This window comes from Colias eurytheme, chromosome 24 (genome assembly GCF_061535395.1).
Source record: "Colias eurytheme isolate Ceu_HAF_F1 chromosome 24, ilColEury1 Martin Lab GWU primary, whole genome shotgun sequence".
NCBI classification, from domain to species: Eukaryota; Metazoa; Arthropoda; class Insecta; order Lepidoptera; family Pieridae; genus Colias; species Colias eurytheme.
This window is the reverse complement of record NC_143003.1, coordinates 2,611,112-2,639,050: the sequence shown is the minus strand read 5'-3', so window position 1 is coordinate 2,639,050 and position 27,939 is coordinate 2,611,112. Positions and strand designations below refer to the sequence as shown.

The 27,939-nt window shown below is 32.8% G+C and overlaps 1 protein-coding gene across 1 annotated transcript; it reads right to left on the bottom strand.

Annotated features, from left to right (window-relative positions):
- Positions 1-54: 54 nt before the first annotated feature.
- LOC149897891 (uncharacterized) lies at positions 55-25,543 on the bottom strand. Its single transcript, XM_090115678.1, has 4 exons — positions 25,437-25,543; positions 1,136-1,309; positions 948-1,009; positions 55-873 (listed from the first exon to the last, which is right to left on the bottom strand). Exons 1-4 carry the CDS (start codon positions 25,541-25,543, stop codon positions 833-835), a joined length of 384 nt encoding a protein of 127 aa, XP_089971804.1. The 3' UTR covers positions 55-832.
- Positions 25,544-27,939: the final 2,396 nt, after the last annotated feature.

Genomic DNA, 27,939 nt, shown 5'->3' with positions numbered 1-27,939 from the left:
GTTACTTAATCACGTCATGACTACATTACCAATTTTGATAAAATATAGCTAATTGCCTGGATTTACACATAGGATACTTTTTATCCGAACTGAACACTTCTGTGGGATAAAACAGGATTCACGATATAACCTAATTCCACGCGGGCAAAGCCGCGGTCGGAATGATATTTTTTTAAATAAAAAAATTGTTTAAAAAAAAAACAAAATATATTGACGCATGTATTTATTTTTTGCACTCTATTATAATTGTAATTATTCATTACAAATAATCAAAATAAAATAGTCAGAACAAAGTTAGGCCCTGGTAGGGTAGGTAGGCAGGTACAGCAATGTGAGACGAACACTGGCTTATTTATACCAATAATAATGTATTATAAACATTAAATTAAGTTTACAACAAAAATACATAATATTAGCTAATGTGAAAACGAATCAACCAATCATCCCACAACAATGAAATGTGCACACAAATATTCATCCAAATCGGTTCATGTGACTAGGAGGAGTGACTGCAGCGCCATCTTCCGGGCCCAATTGTGTTTCCAGATCACCCAGGAACTCAATTTAATATACTTACACAAAATTTTTCGAAATGAAAACTCACATTACTATGTAAATATGAATATAAACCTGTTTTAGTACTAAGCAATTTCCCGCACAGGTGTAGTAAGTATAAATGAAATAAATATCAACATCAAATTCTTTATACAACATACTTATCTGCCACCTACTAAGAAATGTAATTCTTGAAATTTTTTTGTATTTTTTTTAAATATAATACTACTCCAATGAGCTCCTGTTCCATATTATGTCCACCATACTTCCACTAAGTTCACCATGATTTTTTATTTCTTTGCACTTTGTTGCTTTTTGCTAAAAATGGAATCATGCGATAAAACCAGTAGAGCGTTGATAACATACATTTTTGACTGAATAAAGGTACTTACGAAGGAGTGGGTTCACATTGTGAACAATCAGTGGGTTTATTTTCCTTCTGGATTCTGGATTTCTGAAAAGATTATCTATGCTATAAATGAAAAAACCTTACACATTCGTTATGTACTTAAAACAGGGGTACATATCAAACATCGTCTATAATACAATTATCATCAAATTTAAAATAAAACCAACTTACTTCATTAATTTGTTCCAATTGTAAGCATTCTTTTTCCTCCAACCTTTATGTTTCTTCTTCTTATTTTCTTTATTGTCCCTATTTGTCTCATTTTGTCTTATCGTGTTGTCACCCTTTGTTACGATTGCGCGAGCGACACAAGCTCCCCGTGTGACGGCCGTAGCGGGAATGACTCTTGCAGCGATCGGGGTAGGAAGGTACAGGGCGGCTCTCGCTATATTGGCTGGTCGCGCGCTAATTTCAAGTATTTCTTGTTTATTTCAAAACCATCGCATATTTCAAAATTCTAAATCGGTAGACGTATAGGTTGTATATTTTATAGTTAATATCCAAAAAGTCGTAACTTTACGTTTGTTATTTTGAAGATGCCAGAGATTAAAAAAAAATAACAATGAGAACTTTGTATTTTTTTTCTATCGAGAAAATATCATGGAATCATGTTTCTAAAACGGTAGACGTATTGTGTTACTATTGAACTTTCTTGTCAAGAATTTTCATCACGACAACTTTAATAATATAAAAATTACGAAGGTTTGAAAAGGGCCGTAAATGTTAGAAAAATTAATTCATCGCCTTAAGTTTTATTCATAATTTAGTAGCGTAGTTAGTTTTCAGGGGGTGAAAATTTTTCTCCATTTTAGAAATGACATGACACCCTATAAAATTGATTAATATGTTGATTCACTGACTAATAGTATTACGTAAGCACATGAGCTTAATGCCACTTGCCTATTACGATACAAAATCCATTATTATCGTTAAGTTAACGTTATCTAGTTAGTTTAACCTAGAAACAACTCATTCACATAGATAAAACGATAAAGTACAGATATGAATATCGGTCGAATATTATGCAATGGATATAATATGGAGCAATTGATGATGTAAGTAATAGCTTATAGCCATGGTAATAGTCATGTTTTAAATAAGATAATTTTTGACTGATTTAAATCGCGATGGAGACTTATTTTTAAGCTATTGCATAGCTTCTATCGCGGGCCTTGAGCGCGGGGACCGAATCCAGAAATTCCGTAACGAAAAAAACCTCACGCTCCCCACTCCGACGGGCGCGGAGGTGTGGCTTGAAGGCATAGCATGCAATAGCTTTACCGCGGCAGTCCCCGAGTGCCACACGTCTTTTTTATTCTTCATTCGAACCGCAAGCACAGAATATATAATAGTACTACGTACCGCAAGTGACTGAAACATACTTCCTGAATCTGTGTTCCCCGACGAGTACAATATATAGGAGTCTTCAAGCGAAGAGTGAACTGGTACCTGCTAGGGAAGCGCGTACCATCTTAGACCACATCTTAGCTTTCCATCAGGCGAGATTGTGGTCAAGCGCTTCTGTAACAAAAAAAGTGGTTAACGCATTTTCTTTTTAGTCGATGTGTATGCGCAAATCAAGGCAAAAAAACAGGCTATGCAATGTAGAAATTTTACTTTCATAGTAGAATATTTGATATGCTCCTGGATTCATGTAAGTCAATGAATAGACAACAATAACTTCCTGGCTGAAAAAAAATTGCTCAATTATCATGACATGATTAGAAGAGATTATGTATGTATATTTCTTCCTCTTTTACGGGAAATTTACCAAACTACATTTTGATGACACTTTGCAGTAGTTACTAGGCTCATGAATGCGATTAACACTTGAGTTAAAGAAATACCTACTACATTTTAGCCGCGCGTGAAACCGCGCGCCGCAACTAGTAGCATATAAAATGACTAATCAATGGAACATTCCATAACAGAGACTACATAATTTTCTAATCAATGGAACATTCCACAACAGAAGTGTTATTATAGTATTATTATATATTACCGTATCCACCCCGTCGCATCCCTACCTGTTGTATAAGAGAGTTCACGTGCCAGAAGCAACGTGAGTGCGTCACGTTGTTACGGTCTCAATAATGGACAATGTTAGCGTATAACGCTTTGTATTTTTAGAAAAAAGTTCTGGTCCCGTGGGCTGGGTGAAGTTAGGACTAACTTATTAAATGTATATTTTATTAAATTTTCGAGCCAGAATTTTCTGGAAATTATTGGGTAATTATGAGATGTAGAAATTACGCAAGAACTTTGACGGTGTAAGTATGTACCTATATTATTGTATAATTATGTACTAAAATGTGTGTTTAAATTTTTCTATAGAATTTTTAAATATAACCTAATTATTCTAATTTAACATGAAGCACATATTTGACCTATACATCATTACATGTGAAGGAAAAAAATTTGAGGAAACCGGCATACAGTCGAAAAGCAGTCGAAGAATCAAAAGTTCGACGACATGTGACATCTGCCAACGCGTACTTGGCCAGCGTGGTGGATTATGGCCTGTACCCTCACAGGAGGCCCATGTCTTAGCAGTGGGAACGTACCTATATGGGCTGATGATGATGATGAAATCATTAGGTAGGTAGTAGTAGTAGGTAGTCTCAGGAACTACTAATCCGACTTTAAAAATTCTTTAGGTGTTAGATATCCCACTTATCGAGGAAGGCTATACGTATATCATCACGCTAAGACCAACAGGAGCGGAGCACTGCGGGTAAAACCGCGGGGCACCGCTAGTGTATTGATATATGGGTACAAAAAATGCAAGTTAATAACCAGACAGATGGCAGACTAATAAACTTTAATTATAGAATTACATACGATAATACATAGACGATTTTAATTGTAAATATTTTTACACGATGTATCAAGGTTATCTTTACAATATAAGTAAATGCCTTTTAAACAGTCTTGTTTTGTTAATAAATAAATTTTAAACACGTAAACAATAATGTAACTTCTTGACGATGCTTCTTGATAAAATATGAATATTAATAGTTAAATTTAATGTAGGTTATTAAATAAATATTTTAAGTGGTTTGTTTTGAGTAATAAAGAAAATGCATTGATTTATTATGTTTGATTGAATTATATTCAGTTACTCATTATAATGACCAGATAAATACGTGTCTTAAAATTGGGTATGTGAGTAAACGACTGAAATAAATGTAAAATAAAAATATTTATTAATGAAACATAAATATATAATTTTGATGACGATTGATGATTCTTTATTATCTATCAATGATAATTGTGATATCGGTATAATATAGTTCACATGACGTAACGTGTTTTATAATTATTATATTCCACTAGAGGTCCACCCCGGCTTCGCCCGTGTTAAATATTTCGCAATTAAAGGTAGCCTATGTCCTTTCTCGGGTATCAAAATATCTCCATACCAAATTTCATGCAAATTGGTTCAGTAGTTTAGGCGTGATTGAGTAACAGACAGACAGACACAGACAGTTACTTCGCATTTATAATTAGTATGGACTCTATCTAAAACCTTTAATTCTTTAGACTATTTACTCGTCATTTGTATTTTGTATTACCTGATAGAGATCGCTGTCAAAAAGGCCAGTTTTACATTCTTTTACATGTAGCTAAGTTTTTTTTAATTTTGTTCAATATGGTGTTAAATAAACATTTATTCATTCATTCATTCAATTTGTGTTTGAAATATGAATGTTTTATGTATACGAAAAAAATATATTGAATATCGCATTATGTGGCTGAAGTGAATCCAGATTTGTGCCTCACGCGACCCGCCTCACGTTTTCATGAACACGTTTCGCGTCGACGTTTCGAGAATAATCACGCGTTTTCTTTTCACAATTAACTAGCTTTCCGTTCGCGGCTTCGCATGCGTTGATTAAAACCTAAGAAATTATATACTAAAACCTTCCTCTTGAATCACTCTATCTATTAAAGAAAACTGCATCTAAATCCGTTGCTTAGTTTTAAAGATTTAAGCATACATAGGGACAGAGAAAGCGATTTTGTTTTATACTATGTAGTGATATGTATTTTGTTATTATTTTGTTTGTTTATTTATGAATAAATTAATGCTGTTGCATTGGTGATGAAAACATGATGTAATAAAATCATAGGTTGGTATCTTTTGATTACGAATCCTAAAAATAATCATGATTGGCAAATATATTAGATAATACTGTTTGTTTGTGTATTTATGATTTAATAATCTAGAAATAAAGATAAATAAAGACATCAAGTACCTTCTCCTAATGTTGAAAGTGTTGTTTTACTAAGGTACATAATATTTTATTCCCTCTGAATATTAAATGGGTATAACTCCGGGATCGATTACACCAAGTAAACGGTCACATATTGATGTTTAATATAATATAATATGATATAATATAATATAGGTAATATAATATCTTAATATATATAAATCTCGTGTCATAATGTTCGTCCTCAATGGACTCCTAAACTACTTAACCGATTATTAGTCCGTTTTCTTATGGGAAAAGGTATACATTTTTGAGTAAAGCAATGAAATTTGGTTCGAATGTTGTACTCGTCCACCTAAGCCCAAATCGCCTGGTAGCCAGTGTCTACTCCCCGGCAGAATGGAGGGAGGGGGGGTTATAGAACAGAGCGCCCGGCGCTCGGAAAAAAAATTCTGGTGGATTCATTTGGCCCTTTGAGTCGAGTTTGGTGTCGTTATCAGGTAACTAGATGATGCCTGATTCATTCCCCATACCAGTTTTTTAGGGTTCCTTAGCAAAATATGTCACAATCTTTGAAATAATAAACTTTTGGCAGTGGCAAAATCCAAACCAACCAGTATATTTTTATATTTTTGTATCAAACTTGGTTGTTAAAAAAATACTGTCTGAAAGGCCATTTCATGCGGATTATAAAAACATTAACATGTAACATATATCTTACCATTTTCAATGTGAAATAAATTATAGAAAGTACAGGAACGTTCGTCAGCGCAGCGTATGGGACGCCTAATAGACCCAAAAAATAAGCAATAACATAAAACAAAAACCAGTCAAGTGCGAGTCTGACTCGCCCATCGAGTGTTTCATACTTATTTGTCCTATACCATGTTATCTTGTCTGGTAGGACCTGGTTAACTGATACACACACACTTTCGTCTTTATAATATTAGTGTGATTTTTAATCATCTTTAAACTATAAATGACGTCAGGTATTATTGTTAAAAATAAAGATAGATAATAATAGAACGTTTTTGTATTAATAATAATGACAACCACCTCCACAATTACATAATTTGGTACATTTGAGCTGGCGTATAAAACACTTCAATCTGGAATTGCAAAATTTCAAGCACCGACATCTTATCAATTCAAAGCTTCTCTTTTCTTTTTATTTCAGATGGGCAAGGAATATTTTGATTTTTTTAGGTCCCTAAGTATATATTATACAGCCTGTAAAACTGCCCTTAAGGTGTGTTGTTTAAGGGCAGCTTCTGTGGGAGACAAATTTTCGATTTGCCTGTCTGTTTTTGTTAAAAATTTGTTTGCGACCCTCATTTACTGTCTCAGCGGGGTACAATGTGTAAAACAAACATGTACTTATAATAATTATAAAAAAATATAAGTTCTGGATAAGAGTATCCTTAAAATATCGTGACCGTCCTTACCCATCTTCTAGCTTGGAATACATGATATTCTGGACTAGCCATAACTGTCGACTGTTCTTAACATTATTTTGGCTACTACTACTATATCGTGTGTTCCAAAGCTAGAAGGTCTAAAAGAACTATAGGTACACCTGCATTTGAGGTATGGAAGGCATATCCGAATGTCACACGAGGATTTGAAGCACTTTACAGTGGCAAATATGCAGACAGTGAAATTGAAAAGTTTGTGATTACAATGCATGATAGATAAGGACGGTCACGATATTTTAAGGATACTCTTATCCAGAACTTATATTTTTTTATAATTATTATAAGTACATGTTTGTTTTTCACATTGTACCCCGCTGTGACAGTAAATGAGGGTCGCAAACAAATTTTTAACAAAAACGGACAGGCAAATCGAAAATTTGCCTCCCACAGAAGCTGCCCTTAAACAACACACCTTAAGGGCAGTTTTAAAGGCTGTATAATATATATTTAGGGACCTAAAAAAATAAAAATATTCCTTGCCCATCTGAAATAAAAAGAAAAGAGAAGCTTTGAATTGATAAGATGTCGGTGCGTGAAATCTTGCAATTCCAGATTAAAGTGTTTTATACGCCAGCTCAAATGTACCGAATTATGTTATTGTGGAGGTGGTTGTCATTATTATTAATACAAAAACGTTCTTTTATTATCTATCTTTATTTTTAACAATGTTACCTGACTTCATTTATAATTTAAAGATGATTAAAAATCACACTAATATTATAAAGACGAAAGTGTGTGTGTATCAGTTAACCAGGTCCTACCAGACAAGATAACATGGTATAGGACAAAAATAAGTACGAAACACTCGATGGGCGAGTCAGACTCGCACTTGACTGGTTTTTGTTTTATGTTATTGCTTATTTTTCGGGTCTATTAGCCGTCCCCTACGCTGCGCTGACGAACGTTCCTGTACTTTCTATAATTTATTTCACATAGAAAATGGTAATATATATGTTACATGTTAATGTTTTTATAATCTGCATGAAATGGCCTTTCAGACAGTATTTTTTTAACAACCAAGTTTGATACAAAAATATAAAAATATATTGGTTTGTTTGGATTTTGCCACTGCCAAAAGTTTATTATTTTAAAGATTGTGACATATTTTGCTAAGGAACCCTAAAAAACTGGTATGGGGAATGAATTGGGCATCATCTAGTTACCTGATAACGACACCAAACTTGACTCAAAGGGCCAAATGAATCCACCAGAATTTTTTTTCCGAGCGCCGGGCGCTCTGTTCTATAACCCCCCCTCCCTCCATTCTGCCGGGGAGTAGACACTGGCTACCAGGCGATTTGGGCTTAGGTGGACGAGTACAACATTCGAACCAAATTTCATTGCTTTACTCAAAAATGTATACCTTTCCATACAAGCATGCCCATAAGAAAACGGACTATATAATAAAATTCGCACATCATGTGCAGTTCGATCCAACTTGAGAGATAGGATAGTTTAAACATGTAGGTACCACGGGCGAAGCCGGGGCGGACCGCTAGTTAATTATATAACTGTTATGATGGGTTATAATAATTCAATCTAGGGACTTTTACCAATGACTCATACATCAAGATAATACCCCCTTCGAAGATATAAAATAATTATTATATGTACATATATTATCGTATTTAAAATTCCTTCTTATCTTGTACCGAATCAAATCGTGACATAATAAGCGGATTGTGTTCATTTTATCACGTTTTTGTTATATGTAATGACATAAAGGCATTCTTTGATGGATCTCTTGCTGAATGGAAGAGTAAAAGTGCTTCCTAGACATTGTGGTGAATAATTACTTGTAATAAACGCGTATAGGAAGTTAGTTTTATGCGTTTTTTAAATAGTTTTATGAGGAATTCTTAAGCATATTCTTCTTTACTCGCATATTTTTAACCGACTTCAAAAAAAAGGAGGATGTTATCTATTCGGCCGGTTTTTTACAGATATCTGTTGCTCTAATAATATCTAACTAATGCCTTAAATTTTTTTTTTTATAAAATGTATAAAAACGCAGTAAACAAATATAATGTGGTTTCAAAAATGTATAAAACAGCATTACTTGCGATATCTCTAAATCAGTTGTTATTTTAAAAATATCATCCAAAACCTTGTTCAAACGACAAGTTCAATCCATAAACCTAGTTTAACAGGTCACTAAACCACACATATTATCTATTGCTAAATTGAATAACCTTGCACTACTACGTCAAAGGCTTATTACACTACCCGATATGAAGGGCCCTGCATCTAGGGTGGGCGTGTTCCCTAGTTAGTGTGGCGCTTATTACACTTCTCTGCGAATTGGGCCCTAACTCATTTTATACGCGAATGTCTAGAGAGATAAACGTATTGTTGCATTTTACATTATGCCGCCGTCAGTATCGAAACTTCAAAAAGTTGCTGTAGCAGTGGCAACCGTTGACGCAATAACAAATATTAAAAAAAGAAGAGAAAGAGAGTATTTGCGGTTACGTGAAAAGCTTTTAAATATGCAAATACTAAGCGTGCTTGAACCTTGAACCGGGAGTTTTAATGAATTAATAAGAGTAGGTGCAGAACAATTTGAACACTTGTTGAGTTTTAAAACAATTAAATAAACAATTGATTTAAACAATTTATTTATTTGTTAACATGGCGGTGTGATCACAAACATTTGGAACTTCCCTTTTAAGTTATATAAACCTGTAGTAGGGAAGTTTGGTGACACCTTACATACAAAAGCAGCCACTCCACGCACTAGTCGCGCGGCAACTGAGCTCCCTAACCGCCCTAAACGTTATTACATTACCCAATCTGCAGGGCGCTTAGGGAGCTAGGCAGATCGGGCAGACCCGATCGCCCTAAATCGGGACACTAACTCCCTAAGTCTTATTACACCACTCTTAGTTAGGGTTAGGGTCCCTAAAAATTGGGTGGTCTAATAAGCCTTTCATTTCCCCAGAACAATCCGTATAAATTCTATAAACCCCTAGATATAATGCAGCCAAGGCGACACGTGGTTTACAAACGTGACTGGGTTGTGTTCGTTAAACTAAGTTTAGATTGATCACGTTTATTTTTTACCACATTGGTGAAATTGTTGGATTTTAATGTGTTGGTATGGGGTAATATCGTCTAAAATAGAGTTTAGAAAAACTATTTGAGTAGTTGGTTAAAAGATAATTTAGAAAAAAAACGTGGGTGCCGAACACACGCGTCAAAAGCGAAACTTCTTTTATAAGATTCAAAGATACCACAATCATCGCTTTACTCCATCACGTGACGGTATTGCCATGACGCAACCCTGAAATTTTACTCTCAACGCGCCTAAAGAAGTTTCACTTCAAAACTATTTAATTGCACAGTTGGATTTAACGAAACATTAGAGATAGAAGTAAGGGCAAATTCTATGATGAAACACCTAAGGACATTTGATCTATAGGGCTGAAAAGCTAGTAGATTTTTTTATATAGGACCAAACTCACAAGTATATTTAAGTAGGTATACATATAGATAGTAGATAAGTTTTGTTATCAATACACTTCCTTATTAGGTTTTTTTAGACATGATAGAGCAATGTTTGTATTATATTTAATAGATAATTATAATTACAACTAGCTTCCGCCCACGACTTTGTACGTGCACCCCGTTTTGCCCCGTTCCCGCAAGAATTTCGGGAAATCCTTTCTTAGCGTCCTAACATCTACCTGCATGCCAAATTTCAGCCCGATACGTCCAGTGGTTTGGGCTGTGCGTTGATAGATCACTATATCAGTCACCTTTGAGTTTTATATACATACTAGCGGTCCGCCCCGGCTTCGCCCGTGGTACATATGAAAAATAGATGTTGGCCGATTCTCAGACTTACCCGATATGCACAGAAAATTTCATGAGAATCGGTCCACCCGTTTCGGAGGAGTATGCAGACTAACATTGTGACACGAGAATTTTATATATATAAGAAGATATAGAAGATGATGTTTTAAAAATATTTCATAATTAATTAATTAGGTATCACTTTACTCAAAATAACGCACGTTTTTCAACTTTTCAGATATTTTTTGCATGAATACAAATGCAACTAAAGACGCTTTTCTGTTGGTCCTTATTTTTTTATTTAATTATATTTGTTCTTTATATAAAAATTCTTTTATTTCACAAGTTAAAAAAGTCCTTGTTTAAAATAATGATTAATTATGTTTACTTATATTTATATACGCCTAGACATAACAACAAATTACAGCCGAGAATTTTCTTCTTAATCAGAATGTCTGTAATATCTATACTAATATTATACAGCTGAAGAGTTTGTTTGTTTGTTTCGGGAACTACTGGTTCAATTTGAGAAATTCTTTCGGTGTTAGATAGCCCATTTATCGAGGAAGGCTATATAGGTAATAGGTATATCATCACGCTAAGACCAACAGAAGTGGAGCCACGCGGGTGAAACCGCCCGCCACAGCTAGTAAGAATTAAAAAGCGATATTATATATTTTTATTTATTCTACAACAAGACATGACCTACCCAACAAATATATCGTAACTATAATAAGCAGATCAGACGTCAATGCATAGAACACGACCTCATCACAGATTAATTATATAATCACAAGAACATAAAAGGCTTCATTGATGATATAATGTTTTAATGAATTCCTTATAAATATGCAGTCTGTGGTTTTTTATAAAAATCTTATGAAGAAAATAATATGGGTTTGAATAGCGCAGGTTTCTTGGGAAATGTAATAGACGATAATTTAACCTAGGATAGTTTTATGTACATAGTTTAATAATGAGCGAGGATGTTAAGATATCTATTGAATATTGTGAAGTTAAGTCATATTGGATTTTTTATTTATTATATTATTGACGAAATAATTAATTATATAAGTAATAAGAGAAAGCACTATATTACCTACACAAAGCATTACCACAGCCATTACTATGTATATACCTATACCTACATATTAAATAACGTTTGCAAATAAATAAATATAAATATATATTATAAATTTATATAAATATAAAATATTCAAGAAACGTGTGTCTGTTAAATAAAAAAGTTTCAGCTTTGTTTCCCTTTGTTTAAAATTATGTTTTTCTGGAAACAAACGTGACGTTTGTCGCGTGACAGACTTTGGTTACGAATTTTTTTGGTTGCCTCACGTTTATTGTATACCTACAAGGATAATCTATACATAATATTATAAAGCTGAAGAGTTTGTTTGTTTGAAAGCGCTAATCTCAGGAACTACTGGTCCAATTTGAAAGATTATTTCGGCGTAAGATAGCCCATTTATTGAGGAAAGCTATATGCTATATATCATCACACTAAGGCCTAAGACCAATAGGAGCGGAGCAACGCGGGTAAAACCGCGGGGCACAGTTAGTAAATAATAGTAGTCATGTAACGAATTACATATTATAAAAAATAGTAAAACTTCGTATCGATTTTATCTATAGGTGAATCATTAATAAAAAATGATTTTGCAATGTAATAATGACTTGCTACATTTTGGACGATAATAGTAATTTCTATATTTTATTTATTTAATGCCTAATGCCTATTAATAGATTTACAGGTTACCTAAACTCAACAGAAGAGTTGGTTAAGAATTTGTTAACACTTTGTACGAAAGCAAATTACGTGGGTTTAGATTTTTCTGAGGAAAATTAATTAATAAATACGCAAAAGGGTATTTTTGCATAACTTCCAAATGCCAGAATATTATATGATATTGTATGTTGTAATAATGCTTTATTGATTGAAATTAAATTTATCAAGTATCTATTGTAAGAATTGACCTAAATTATTATAATTTATAATATTGAGTTGTATGCTTCTCAATAAGTATTAGCCTGTTTTTTTAATTCCACTGAAAGCAATTGGAAATTGAATTATAGCATTTTTTTTAACATTCAGAAATAGTGGCTAATTTCAATAAAAAAAAGCTCACTGCCACAGATTACTAAATCATTATTACGTAACAACTGCACAGGAAATTTTATAATGAACAAGCAAACACAAGTGCACTTCCTAGTCAATTTACTTGATATTACCTGAATTAAATTCTGTTCCTTGAGCCAACTTCCTTTTTGTTGCTCGTGTAAAAGTCTAGCGAAATACACAATTCATAAACGATAAATTCAAAACTGAAATTCTAGATTCTCATAATTATTCACATAGTAATAGAACAAAAAGTAACATGAACACGTGACCGGGGCACGTGTGCTGGAAACATTTTTATGTATTCTCATTGTTTTGGCAAAGTCCGAGCGAATGGGAAGTCGTATAAATTATCAAGTGACTTAAGACTTTGTCGGACGCAGATTTTTTTGTTTTCAGCGGAGTTTCGTCACGAGTTTTTGGTTTATTGTATTTATGTTTAGGTAGATTTAAAGAGTATTGTTTTTCCATACAATATTTTGGTCAAGTTTGTATTGTACAGTTAAATAAGCTCGTTTTTTTCCAATAGATTTATATAACTTTTCCGGATCTACACGTGGAGCTACGCTTCAGTACGAGACAAGAAAAAAAGTACCTAGTATATTATTGCATTTTTTTACCAAATACTACACTGTTCATTTTTAAATATAAAAGTAAAGCTCTTACATTATCCTAAATTTTCTTAAGTCTATTCATCAGAAAATAGTCTCCGTTAGGTTGTCTAAGTCAGTGAACTTAAATTTAGCGATGCGGGCTACACGTTCTTTCCGGGCTAAATAATAATATGTTAAACTTCTAAACCTGTAAATACATTAGATATTTTTCAAAATAGATTAATTTAAAATTCGATACCGCTTTCAGATATTTTTAGTTCAATTTTATAGTATATGTAATATTGTATTAAGTATTCGGCGGTATTTCTACATTATAACTGTAGGAAAAATATTCTGATTTACACGATTTTGTCCCGGATGAGAAGTTTTATCGGGCATGGAATAAAAAATTAACCGAACTTGTATTATTGTGACCAATAAATTAAAAGCAAAGGCATATATACAAATAAATATTTACTTTATGAATCGGAATTAAAGTTTTTAGCGTAGGTACCTATATTAATTTCCGTGTACGGAATAACATAATATCACGATTCACGACACATAGAATATGAAACGTACTCTACCTATAATCTATATCTTATATATAAAATTCTCGTGTCACAATGTTAGTCTGCATACCTACTCCTCCGAAACGGGTGGACCGATTCTCATGAAATTTTCTGTGCATATCGGGTAAGTCTGAGAATCGGCCAACATCTATTTTTCATATGTACCACGGGCGAAGCCGGGGCGGACCGCTATTATATAAAACTCAAAGGTGACTGATATAGTGATCTATCAACGCACAGCCCAAACCACTGGACGTATCGGGCTGAAATTTGGCATGCTGGTAGATGTTAGGACGTAGGCATCCGCTAAGAAAGGATTTCCCGAAATTCTTGCGGGAACGGGGAAAAACGGGGATGCACGTACAAAGTCGTGGGCGGAAGCTAGTAATAGATAAATACGTTCATATTATACTTGTTTACATATTATATTACATAACTTATGTAAATAGTGCAGAGTATAATGCGCAGTGCCAAAACATTAAAGTCCAGGAAAACATGATAGCTATATAATAACCATAGTACATACATTGTAGTAATAACATTTGTTGCGCAATACAAATAATCGTGTGTTGAAATGTGCGCCAGCGCAATGTATAGGGCAGCCATGTTGATATTCATTTTTAGGGTTCCGTAGCCAAAATGGCAAAAACGGAACCCTTATAGTTTCGTCATGTCCGTCTGTCCGTCTGTCCGTCTGTCCGTCTGTCACAGCCGATTTACTCGGAAACTATAAGTACTACAGTGATGAAATTTGATGGGAATATGTGTTGTATGAACCGCTACAAAAATATGACACTAAATAGTAAAAAAAAGAATTGGGGGTGGGGCCCCCCATACATGTAACTGAGGGATGAAATTTTTTTTTTCGATGTACATACCCGTGTGGGGTATCAATGGAAAGGTCTTTTAAAATGATATAAAGTTTTCTAAAAAACATTTTTCTTAAAGTGAACGGTTTTTGAGATATCAGCTCTCAAAGTCGTAAAAAGTATGTCCCCCCCCCTCTATTTTTATAACTACGGGGTATAAAATTCTAAAAAAAATAGAGGTGATGCATGCTAATTAACTCTTTCAACGATTTTTGGTTTGATCAAAGTATCTCTTATAGTTTTTGAGATAGGTTGATTTAACTGTAATTTATTATATTTGCTGCTACGGAACCCTTTGTGCGCGAGCCCGACTCGCACTTGGCCGGTTTTATTTAAATTTATTTGAAGCGTAAAATGTACCTAAATGAGCGTAACAGTTTTAGTTTACGGAAAATATTAAGAATGTAATAATTATTACTACTACTACAATGTATGTACTATGGTTATTACATAGCTATCATGTTGTCCTGGACTTTAATGTTTTGGCACTGCGCATTATACTCTTTGCACTATCTAAATATGTTATGTAATATATGTAAACAACTATATGATCGTGTTTACCTTTTTAACAATGTGAGGGCAAATAAATGATTATCTAGATGAAGTGACAATACCGTTAATGCAGCTGTTTAATTGAATAAATCGATTAAATTATTAAGATACGATTAATTTAAGTAAAAATTGTATGTCGAATTCTCAAACTTTTATAATTGGCATATTGCCAATTCCAGCCTACCTACCTAATTATATCTACCATTAGAATATAGAAGATCTACAAATCAAACTGTGTTCATTTGAGACAACCTTTTTATTCATTTAAATTAAATATAAATGGGACATTCCCATAAAATATAAAACCATGGTCGCAGCAAGCACGTGCGCTGCACGTTGCTTTGTTTAACATCGTGAAAAATTCTCAATGGATTTTACGACCGAAACTTTTCAAGATTTACTATGAATTTATAGTGAAATGCATTCATGTATTGTTCAAGATTAATTGGCGTTTATGTACATTTTAGCTTCCTTATTTGCTATATAACTTTTGAGTGTTAAAACAATTGTTATAATTCATAGTATTAAATGAAAAGGATGCAAATTATGAATGTAAATGAAAAAATCTGAAATCCATCCCGGTTCACCTGTATAGACAAATACAGTCTACCACGATCAGATAAAGATAATTTTTTCGAATACGGTCCAGTAGTTACAAATATTGTCAATACAGATGTTTGTAAAGACAAACATCCAAAAATATAAATGTTTTATAATGTCTTTACAATATTAGTAAAGAAATAAATCTAATATATCTAATATATCTAATATATCTAATATATCTAATATATATATTATAAAGGCGAAAGTTTGTAAGGATGTATGGATGTATGGATGTATGGATGTATGGATGTATGGATGTTTGTTACTCTTTCACGTGAAAACTACAGAACCGATTACAATGAAATTTAGCACACATATAGAGGGTAACTTGGATTAACACATAGGATAGTTTTTATCCCGGAAATCCCACGGGAACGGGAACTATGCGGGTTTTCCTTCGCAAACGCGGGCGAAGCCGCGGGCGGAAATCTAGTATATACATAATACAGATATACTATATGGCTAAATAACAATAGCGTATAACATAATAGTATAATAATACGCTTTAAATATTAAGGATGTACAATGCGGATTTCCATTACTAGTATTACAATACTACAGTTATTTATTATAAAACACGTGGATTAAGTTTGTTCCGGTTTGGACTAACGTTAAAATTGTTATTTTTTTTTTATTGGGAATAGGGAAGCGCTTGACCACAATCTCGCCTGATGTAAAGCTGAGATGTGGTCTAAGATGGAACGCGCTTCCCTAGAAGGTGCCTGTTCACTCTACGCTTGAAGACCCCCATATTGTACTCGTCGGGAAACACTAATAATAATTAACCCCTATTTTTACGACATTTAATCAGTCCACATTGTAATGGTATAATATCATATTTTCTCAATAGGATATTTATTTCAGACGTTGAGATACGTAAAACATTAATTACTATACTAATATTATAAAGAGGAAAGGTTTGTATGTATATATGTATGTATGGTTTTCACGCATAAACTACTGAACCGATTATAATGAAATTTAGCACACACATATAGAGGGTAACTTGGATTAACACATAGGATAGGTTTTATCCCGGAAATCCCACGGGAACGGGAACTATGCGGGTTTTCCTTTGAAAACGCAGGCGAAGACGCGGGCGAAAAGCTAGTTAATTATAAGTAGGTAATTCTAGCGTTTATTGTCAATTTTCGTTTTGTAAAAACTGTCTATGTTAATCATATTGTATGTATTTATTATTTTTTGTATAAAATAATATCAATGAATTCCGGATTTGCAGCGTGATACTAGGTAGGTCAAACATAAACACATGCAGACATAAATGACAATATTGAATTGTAGCAATAAAGAACCATTTCTTATATTATCATTGTGGATTAGATATAGAAATATGTATATTAATAAACGCATTGTGATTATATATACATAAGATGTTATCGTGTAAATGTAAACAATAAAATCTCTGCCAATTTCCATACATCACATCTTATTAATTGTTAGTTGTTACAGACACAATAAGTACCTATTTACATTGTTATTTAGCATTTATATTAAATGCATACGATAATATTATATAAATGTTACGATAAAAATCAAGTACTTTTGATAAAGTCTTCAAATCAAATCTAAAATAAAACTTTTATATTTTAAATCAGATAGAAGAGAAAGCCCTAAAAAGATTTAATTCCAACATTAATTTAATTTACCATCTATAACTTTATATGCTTTTCCAAACAAATTTGCCAACACCTGTATAGTTAAGCGAGTAAGTATAGTTATATTAAATGGACTATTCTACCTGCATATTGTTTATTTGAATCTTTGCCATACAATGACACCTTAATAACTACGCAGATTTGAATACAATATATCATAAAATTTCCCAAATTCAGGGGATAGGTATATCCGAAACTTTCCCCACTACATTTAGTACTAAATTGCACTTTTAAGACCACGTTACTCTCTTATTATCGTAAATGAATAACTTCTACAAGTTAATCTATCGGCTGCGCAAACGCATGTGCCATACTTCAGTTTCAGCACGTTGGTGTGAACGTGCGGTGACCACGTGGTATCGCATGTGCTTTCAGTTATTGCTGTTGACCTAGTCACAGTATACAGAACAAACGGTACGGAAACTACCAACAAAAGTTAGGGCTCACACAAACATGCGCATCGACGAGACTTGTAAGCGGGTTTCGCGGTGTTAGTAGCGAGTAGATTGCACGAAACGTTTTTGTCTAACGGCCGCTGCGTACCGTATATTGCTTTATGACTAGCTGTGCCGTACGGTTTCACTTGCGGACGAACCCGCATTAGCGAGTAAGTATAGCTTATATTATGTTATTCTCATACATAAGCTACATCACCGCCCACTTTTATCAAGAACCGTCCGTGGTTTTCCCCTGAAAGATTAACATACATCAAAACAATCTTACAAACTTTCGTGATAATAATATTAGGATAGTAGGATTACGCGAAATGATAAGTTAAGAATTTACAAAGTAACAAAGCTTCAATGGTAGGTAAATATTTTATCGAAAAAGCTAAGTTGCGTTACTGTTTGTATTCTATTTACTGTGACCTATTGCTTAGTTCCTTATCTGTGCTGCGCTGGCGCATCTCCAAGGGTCAATAGTTTAATTCGTATTGGTATTGAGATGATTCTAGTGGCCAAGGTATGAAATATCTAATATGAGGTTGTGTGAATTTTAGTGTTTAGAAGGTATTTGAAAGGTTAGGTAAGTAAAAATAATTGTAGCAGTAATGCACAAAACAATAATCAATGAAGTTACATTAGAGTTTTTGTTTGTGATCGATGTTTTGTTATTATAATTAAAATAAAAGTTTGTTGATTTTTTTTTATTCCGCAGGAACCATCTAACTAATACTTTGTAGTAGAATACCTAAAAAAATTGCAATAGGTAAATTAATTTCCACGTTGTGCCGTGACCAACTCATTCAATAATCTACAGATACTTTTTAAATAACAAAGCAGATGAAAAGTACAACATTTCGTAATAAAATAATAACAAATAGCGCGGAAAATAGCTGATCTTCTCCAAGGCAAGAGGAAAACTGCCGACCGCAGGAGAGGTCGCCCTCGCTGCTTCTCTACATCATAATGTATTTCCTGCTTGGAATTGTTTATTCCTTTAATATATATTTATTTGTTTAAAATTGCTCACAATAGGAAGACATGGACGAAGGGAAGAGAGGCCTTTGCCCAGCAGTGGGACAGCCATGGCTGAATAATAAATAATAAATATTAAACTTTTAGGAGCGGAGCTTTGGCTTAATCTAAATTATGATTAGAAATTTTCCAAATCAAATAGTTCTTCCTTCTTACCACCTTAGTTCTTAATTTTTCTAATATTCATAAATTGTATTTAATACTCAAACAATCCATTTTTAATTATTAACAAGTAGGTAATTATGTCCTTAATATAGTAAATTTACTTAAATATATCAATTATAGTTTACGAAGATGTGTAATTAATATTAATATTCACAAACAAAGTATATTTCGCTCGAGTTAAATAGTTGCCAGTTAGAAAAAACAATTAGCTAATAGGCCTCTAAATTAGCCAATAAAGATTACTATTCACATCACACAAGGAAGTATATGGACCTTGGATCAGAGGAAAAGTACATACTTACTAATAAATTACGAACTTAAAGACTATTATTTAACCTTAAGATATCTATTAACCGGTTCGGATATATGACAAAAGCCAGGATACTATTTTTTAATACAATAGAGTAATAGACAATTCAAATAGGATATTGCTTTTAAAACGTATTGACATTTTTCTTCTACGTTGTGATGATTCACATAAAAAAAAACATTACGATTTACGAAAATAAAGATTGTATTCCAATGTTACATGCCCGGTGTATTAAATCTTATATGTATATAAAATTCTCGTGTCACAATGTTAGTCTGCATACTCCTCCGAAACCTCCTCCTCCGGACCGATTCTCATGAAATTTTCTGTGCATATCGGGTAAGTCTGAGAATCGGCCAACATCTATTTTCCATATGTACCACGGGCGAAGCCGGGGCGGACCGCTAGTATTTATATATTTTTATGTATTTAACAAAGACGTGAAACATGAAACAAAAATAATAAAAACATCAAGATTGGCGCCTTTTCAAGATGGCGCCAGTCTTAACACCGACGCCTCCAAAAACATTAAATAAGAAAATCGCACATGTAACAATTACAGCAACTTATAGGATAACAATATCACATAATAATAGCATAATTATCACGTGAAGTGTCCATCTGATCCACGCACGTGCGCCGCGTCACGTTTGAGTTCACTGAGCGAAACTAATTCGTACCATTGTCTAAGGTTAATATAATAAACTTACGTAACATAAATGTGAATTTTAAATGCCATTTAAAATTTTGAGTGTTTTTTTTTGGTTTGGGTAATTTGGTGTAGAAACCTGGTGTAATTACTTTAAAGTGGTTTCATTTAAAAGAACGACGCAGTAGCTAAATACTGTATGAATCGGGAACCTAGTTATTTTTGAAAATGTTGGTTAAATGTGCTGCAAGAAGGCAAGCATTATAATTAATTATGCCTCTTTTATTTTTTGTTGACTTAGTTTAGTTCATTGATTTAGAATTTTGTTTTTGTAGTGTCTACGGAGCTTTATGAAGAGGTACTATAATACCGTTTTCAACAAATTAAACAAGAGCAGGATAATTTTATGTTGTAACTACTCACTCAAGTGGAAGTACATAGATAAAATGGAACGGGACTTTAGAATAATATTACGTGTGCCTATTTCTTCAGTACATTACAAATAGTGTTTTACATATGAAATAATAACAATAACAGATAAAAAATAATTATTTAGTCTATTAGTAATTTAATAAAAGTAGCATATTATTTAATATCGTAAATATTTTTTATTATGTAGCGCAGTGTATGGAAATTTTATAAATCCGTTTTTCTGTCGTTTTTTTGTATTATTCTTAAGTATATATGCTTAGTAGTTTGTGAAAATGATAATATGTTATTTTAGACTACATTATTTTGTTATTATGTGAAACTTAAAAATTATTTCAGTTATATAATAAAAATGTTTGATTTGAATTGCTTGAAATTAAATTTATAACGTAGGTACAATATTAATTTCAAAATTTATAAATTCTAGTTAGAACTGATTTTGAATTGTAAATGTGCATTTATGAATTTTGTTGATTAGCTAATTTTGAAATATTGCATATTTTACACCATTATTACTTACATTTAGCAGACCCTAGGGTCATCCGGGTCAGATATTGCTATGTATAAAATATAAGTGTATTCAAATTTTCCATTTTGGACTTTGCCAAAACCTAGTATATTGTTGTGTTGCGTAATTACCTTTATATTAGCTTCACCTGTATAGTATGTTTGTTTGTTTGTAACCGACTTCTTTGGGCGCGATTTTGACCCACTTTAAACGGCCAGATTTCGTTCAAACTTTGTAGATTTATTTTAAACCGACTTATTTAGATACTAGCTTTCTACCCGCAGCTTCGCCCGAAAGAAAAACCCGCATAGTTTCCGTTCCCGTGGGATTTCCGGGATAAAACCTATCCTATTTCCCGGGATAAAAAGTAGCCTATGTCCTTTCTCGGATATCAAAATATCTCTATACCAAATTTCATGCAAATTGGTTCAGTAGTTAAGGCGTGATTGAGTAACAGACAGAGAGACAGAGTTACTTTCGCATTTATAATATTAGTATGGATAGTTAGTTAGTTTCCTAACATTCCATGATGCATATTAAAGTAATATGTTACAATTCTTATCACTTAAATAATACCTAAGTATATTATGTTTAGACGAATAAACGATTTTCCACAGCCACATGACAGAACACGTGCCAACATTATCTATATTTTAGTTGCATTTATAATCTGCACTTTATGGACATATTTATTATATCTATGCCATATCTATGCTAGTTCAGCAATTACGTGGAGGACAGTTACATAATATTTTCCCCTTAGTAAACAAATGTTTATCAGTAACTAATTAATAATATACGATGTTTTAATGTGCGTTTAAAAATAAATTCTATGCGTGTTGACTCAGTTTTTATTTTATTATCCTGTTATATTATATAGTAAGTCGTATGATACAATAATAAAAATCATAATTTGTCTTATAATTACTACCTATATCTTATAATATAATTTTAGTTTAAACTTTTCGATACGTTTAAATAAATAGTTGTGAAAAACTATTCTAGCGCGTTTAGTTTTTACTGCAATTACCTGTATTATTAGGCGTATTCACCTTTGCCATCGAATTTGTGTTGTGATTTTCAAAAATATGTATGTAAATAGGAAAATTTTACTTTTTTGCTATTACACAAAAATGGGAAAATTTAGACTTTTTTGCTATTACAGATTCTCGAAAAAGATTTTGAATAACATTGAAGGTATATAAGAAGATTTAAATATCTTATTTTTTCTTACCTACCACACAGACAAACAATTACGTAACCAAGTTAAACTTTAAGGCTTTGTCAGACAGGACGCGTACTTAGCGCGCGTCAGAGCGTTAAGTTGACGCCGCGATATGACGCTAAGATGTGTTCTACTACCATCGTAGAATACCGTCAAACAGAGCGCCGGCGCTAGCAGTACGCAACGCTCTGTCGCGGCGTTAGGACGCTTTAACGTCGGGTGTTGTATTTTTTTACAAATTTTATTTTAGCGTCGGCGTTAATAGGCGTAAAATAATAATAAAATACTGCATAATGACCGAAAATTTGATAGAATTGGTTAGAAAATATCCATGCTTATATAATACGAAGGATAGTTCATATAAACTATAAAGATATATCAATGAAGGCAAAATTGTGGGCACAAATCGGAGAAGAAATTAATGAAACTGGTAAGTAAAAAATTCTTCCGACTCCGGAGTTAATATCGCTGTACCTTGTTTTGTTCGTAAGTAATAATTATGTAAACAACATGCAGCTTTAATAATATCAATTATTGTGTCCTAACGCGCGCTAAAGCGTTCTGTTTGACGAAGCCTCGCGCGACGTTAAAACAGGACGCTGCAGCGCTACTACGCAGCGCTAAAATACGCGTCCTATCTGACAAAGCCTTTATAATAAATGCATAACTTTATAATTAAAGCAATTTATTTGTTTATTATGTTCATAATATAATTGGATCATAGTATCTTTGTAATCGTCGTAATTGTGGTCACGTTTGTAAGTTCACATGTATTTTTCTCCAATCACGTGACCGCGACGACAATAATTTTCCTGTCAAGGACTCTGTAATCCTAGCGGTGTTACGTAATGACGAATATTAAGGCAGATTGCAGACTAGGCGATTGTTGGGAATCTTATGAATAAACAATATTTATTTTTGTCAAACAAGTCTTGTTTATAATAGCATAATAATTTTTGGGTTGAACTAAAGATAGAATGTTGGTATAGAAAAACACAACTGTTATTAAGTGATGTTTCTATTGGCAGAAATCTTAAATTCATCTCCCTACACACCGCTACACTAAAGTCACTTCATATACTGGTGTAATTAGTAATATAACTAATCACAATATTCGAACTAAATAGACAAAACGAGCAACACATATATAACATTTGTAATTATCCATCTAAAGTTTATTTATTCAATTAAAACCTCAAATCAAATCGAGCACTGAATCCTTTAAGTTAAATCTGCTTACGTTAATTACCTACCTTTAATAAATCAACCATCATCCTTCTCACTACAGCGTAAAATCGACAATAAATCGATCAACAAATCGCACTGTAGTTCAACCAATCGCTCAACAAATCCGTCAACAATTCGGTCAACTAATTGCGAGGCGTATAAACGGTATTAATCGTTACATAATAGTAATACGCACGCGGCTGTTAGACTGCTCACGTTTTTGTTGCGTCATCGGGACCTGCCATACAAGGTCAAATATATTGTTGTCTATGTTTTTTGCATTTGTATGCAATAACAATGAAATTTATTCGATAAATAAGCGCAAAAAGTGAGACAAAAAGGGTTTAAATTAAGTCATTTCTTAGGAATTCGAGTGTATTTTTTTCTAGATGCATAATTATACCTACTTAATATATACAATGTTTTTTTTGTGTATACAGTCATATTATAACAATACAATAACTTTTTTTCTACAATCAAGTAGTACCTAGTTATGCCAATTTTGTTAAACTGGTTTTTAAATTTTGTATAAACCCTGTTAGTTGTTAGTTATTACATGCATGATGAATAATTTTTGGGGCCACAATATTCTCAAGATTTTCAATTCTCCAATAGTCCATTGCATAGAAAAATAGAGCAAACTTGGGAGGCATCATATTATACTTTAAAATCATTAATATTGATAAAATATATACCAATTAGATTTAGATATATTTTTCCGAAAACGATTTGAATTTGCTTTGCAACACAGTTGTTAAATAATAAAGAGACCACAGCCCATTTTGTCAATTCAGGTGAAAATTATGTTGTAAATATACATAATATTATGTAATTTAATTTCACGTGTTTGTGTATAACATTTATACACGTGTTTCTAATTGAAATTGTTTAAAATTTAAATGAAGTAATTAAATTTTATTTACTTGTCATTTGTATTCAACTGTATTTTACAAAGATTTTGAAATTAAACTTCTTTAGGCGCGTTGATTGTTAATTTCAAGGCATCATGGCAATACCGTCACGTCATGGAGTAAGGCGACGATTTTGGTTGGATCTTTTTTAAATTTATTAAATGGTTGTTACTCGATTCTTTTTTTAAACAATGTCATTTAATAGGTATTATTTGCTATAAAATTATTGATATAAAATAAATACATTAAAATCACCGGAAAAATCTCGTAGAGAAATTTAGATATTAGACGAATAATTACGGTCATTTACCTGTCGTATTACTGGATTATCATAATAAAATAATCTGCAAGAAACAATGTTATTACTTTTACTGCTTCTCCTTGACCTGCTTGATCCTACAAGTGGCCTATGTGCTAATCTGGGTTTAAATATATTTTTGTACAAAATCTCATACAGATACCATACTTTAGCAGAGTATTAAAGACATGCATTCAATGTTACCCAGGAACTTGGACGCTTTAATAGTAGGATTAAAAATTTAATAGCTATTTTCTGCCTTTGAGGCTTAAAATATACCTAGGATGAGTATTTTAAAATTACTTTCTTTCCGTCCGCGGCTTTGTAGCCCTCGAAGCAAAAAAAAAACAGTATAGTTCAAATTTCCGTGCGATTTCCGAGATAAAACCTATCCTCTATTATTTCTCAAGTCTCAAGTTATCTCTGTAAGAATCAAATTTCATCCAAATTGGTTCAGTGGTTGAGGCATGAAGAAGAGACAGCTGGACAAAGTTACTTTCGCCTTTATAATATTACTAGCTTTCAAATTTTATCCAAATCGGTCTAGTAGTTGAGGCGTGAAGAAGAAACAGATAGACAAAGTTCCTGTCGCATTTTTAATATTAATTTAGGATTCTATCTTTTAGTGCAAAATAGAGTGTTTGTTTGTTCATAACTCATAAAGAACATCACTAATGACCGTTCTCGCAATCCTAGCGTAATATCACAAGGTTGATTTGACGAAATGTCTTGTAACTAACATTTGCTTTGATATTATCTACTTTTTAGTTCACTCCACACAATTATTACCGTCGCCGCACACGAGCCACAGGCCACAGCCACAAACGCCGCCACGAGAAGCTAGACGCGTGTAGCGTGTGGCCGCCACAGGCATCAACCGTGTGCGGCGAGTCCATATAAAATGTATGAAAAGTGCAGGAAATATGCCGGTGGCGGCGTTTTGTGGCCCGTGGCCGGTGGGCCTTGTGCGGTAGCCCTTAGGAGTAATCTTACTAAATAACTATTAATACCTAATATAGGTGATATTACTTGCTTTAAATACTTGCTTTAAAAGGATAGTACTGGGTCTAGTAAGTATAATAGTAGAGTTTTAGTCGGACTAGACTTAAAATTGGATTCATGATATCATCAGTTTAAAAGATTTTTCTTCAAAACAAAATTAACTACTAGTTTATTCCAAAGAAAATTAACCAAATTAGACGTTTTTACGTTACCTATTCATATACAGCAAGTCAAACAATGCGTGCGAATTAATGTTATACTTATAATTATTACAAGTTTTTTATTTTGATTTTGATTTAAATAATTTTAATCAGCAATTAGTGTTTTTGGACAAGGTGAGCCGTTTTCTTATATCATGTGTATTTATCATCATCAAAACGGGTTGAAGCAACATTATATTTTTTTTAAGATGACCACAGATAAAGCAAGCCTCTTCGTTTGCCATACAGACAGAATAACCAATGTACATAAAATAATATACAATTACTCTGTGACCAATTTATCGTTTCGCCATTGATTACAATTCGTTGCATAATTCGCGAACTTTATTGCCATTTTTTATTACAAAACTTTATGTTACGATTTTTTTGTATAACTGTTGTAATGCATTGTCTCTGGTGAAATTTTATCTGTTGCTAGTTTTGAAATGTTGGCAAATTATTGTTGGTACAGTCTTGGTACTGTGAATAATTTTTTGAATGTATTAAATGGCTGTTTTAAGCTTTAAGTTTTAATAAGTTTATAAATGCGAAGCGTTTATTTTCCAAAGATATCGAAATCAAAAAGACAAAAGCCATTTTGTATATGAAAAAAATATTGAAGTTCCTTTACAAAGTTTTCATTTGCTTATCGTAACACATTACAATACTTTGATAAATGTTACCGAAAAGTAGTATGAAAATGCATGAAGAATAAGAAACTAATTTATTCGTAACAAGTTACATTATCCAACTGTTTAACTTTGAGCTAAGAAAGATAACTACATTCTAACAATTCATTTGTATTAGAAACTAGCGGTCCGCCCCGGCTTCGCCCGTGGTACATATTTACGTTTTCTCTACATAAAAACCATCCTCGTACTTCAAGGAATATAATAAAAAAAGAATTATCGAAATCGGTTCAGCCGTTCTCGAGTTATGCGCTTACCAACACATTTTGCGATTCATTTTTATATATAAGATTAGGTTAAAATTAAGTTCATTCAGAATTTATATGTTACCTATTGTTGTGTCAAGCTTACATCAAATATGTTTGTAATAATGTGAAGTAACATTTTCACATGTCTTTGATGTTTTCTTAATATATTCTTATATTTAGGATTCTTAATGAGCTTTACGACATTTAAATTTATTACGTTAAGGATTCGTTTCTGGGTTGTGATGTCGAGTTTCATGGATTACTTACTTATTATTGATTTGATAATAGTTAATTTTTTAATTAATTGGTTCACAGTACAGCGAGTTTTATTTTACACACAGAAAATGCTTCACTCTGAACCTTAAAAAACCTGCAAATACTAATTTTGTATTTATAAAGCAGTTTATCAGCACAAGGCAGGATCACATCTCAACCATGTCAGAATTCAGGACTGCGATTATATTAAAAGCATAAGTAATGCAACATGCATTGCGAATAGCAGTTACGAATGAACATAATTAGGGGCCCACTCAAGCGTGCTACATTGCACTATTACATTACAAATCTTTGAAAATCATTAGCTGTGTCCTTGGTATCGTTTCGACACAGTTCATAGCGGTTTACGTTAGCGCTTTTTGTGGGAAGTGGGGAAATCTTTTCAATATTTATATTGGTGAAAAGGGCCGTGATTTGGGCGCCTACTGAATTAATTGTTGCTGCAGTTTTGTACTTAGGAGTGGTTACAACACAACTAGCTTACAATGTAAGACTTTCTTACAAAGCTGTACTTCAGGCTGACCCTTTATACAGGTAGCTCCAAAAATAAATGTCTAAGTACAATTGATCATAAAATCTAATAGTTCCAACTCATAAGAGTATCACATATTACTTAATATTTACTGCGTGTAAGCAACGATTGGTAAACTTTTAATACGAATTTATATCACTGACACTGCTAGCAATACCAGGTTGAGCTTTTGTACTTTTTTGTCACTTTTAAGGCATTATAAATTATTTGATGGGATTTTGTACTCTACTCTCCAAGCTTGCAATTTCATGTATTCAGTATGTTTTGAACTTCAATAAAATGTACTTGTCTATATATATAAACGCAAAATCAGTTGTCACCCGCAACATTAACGTTGTTTTACTA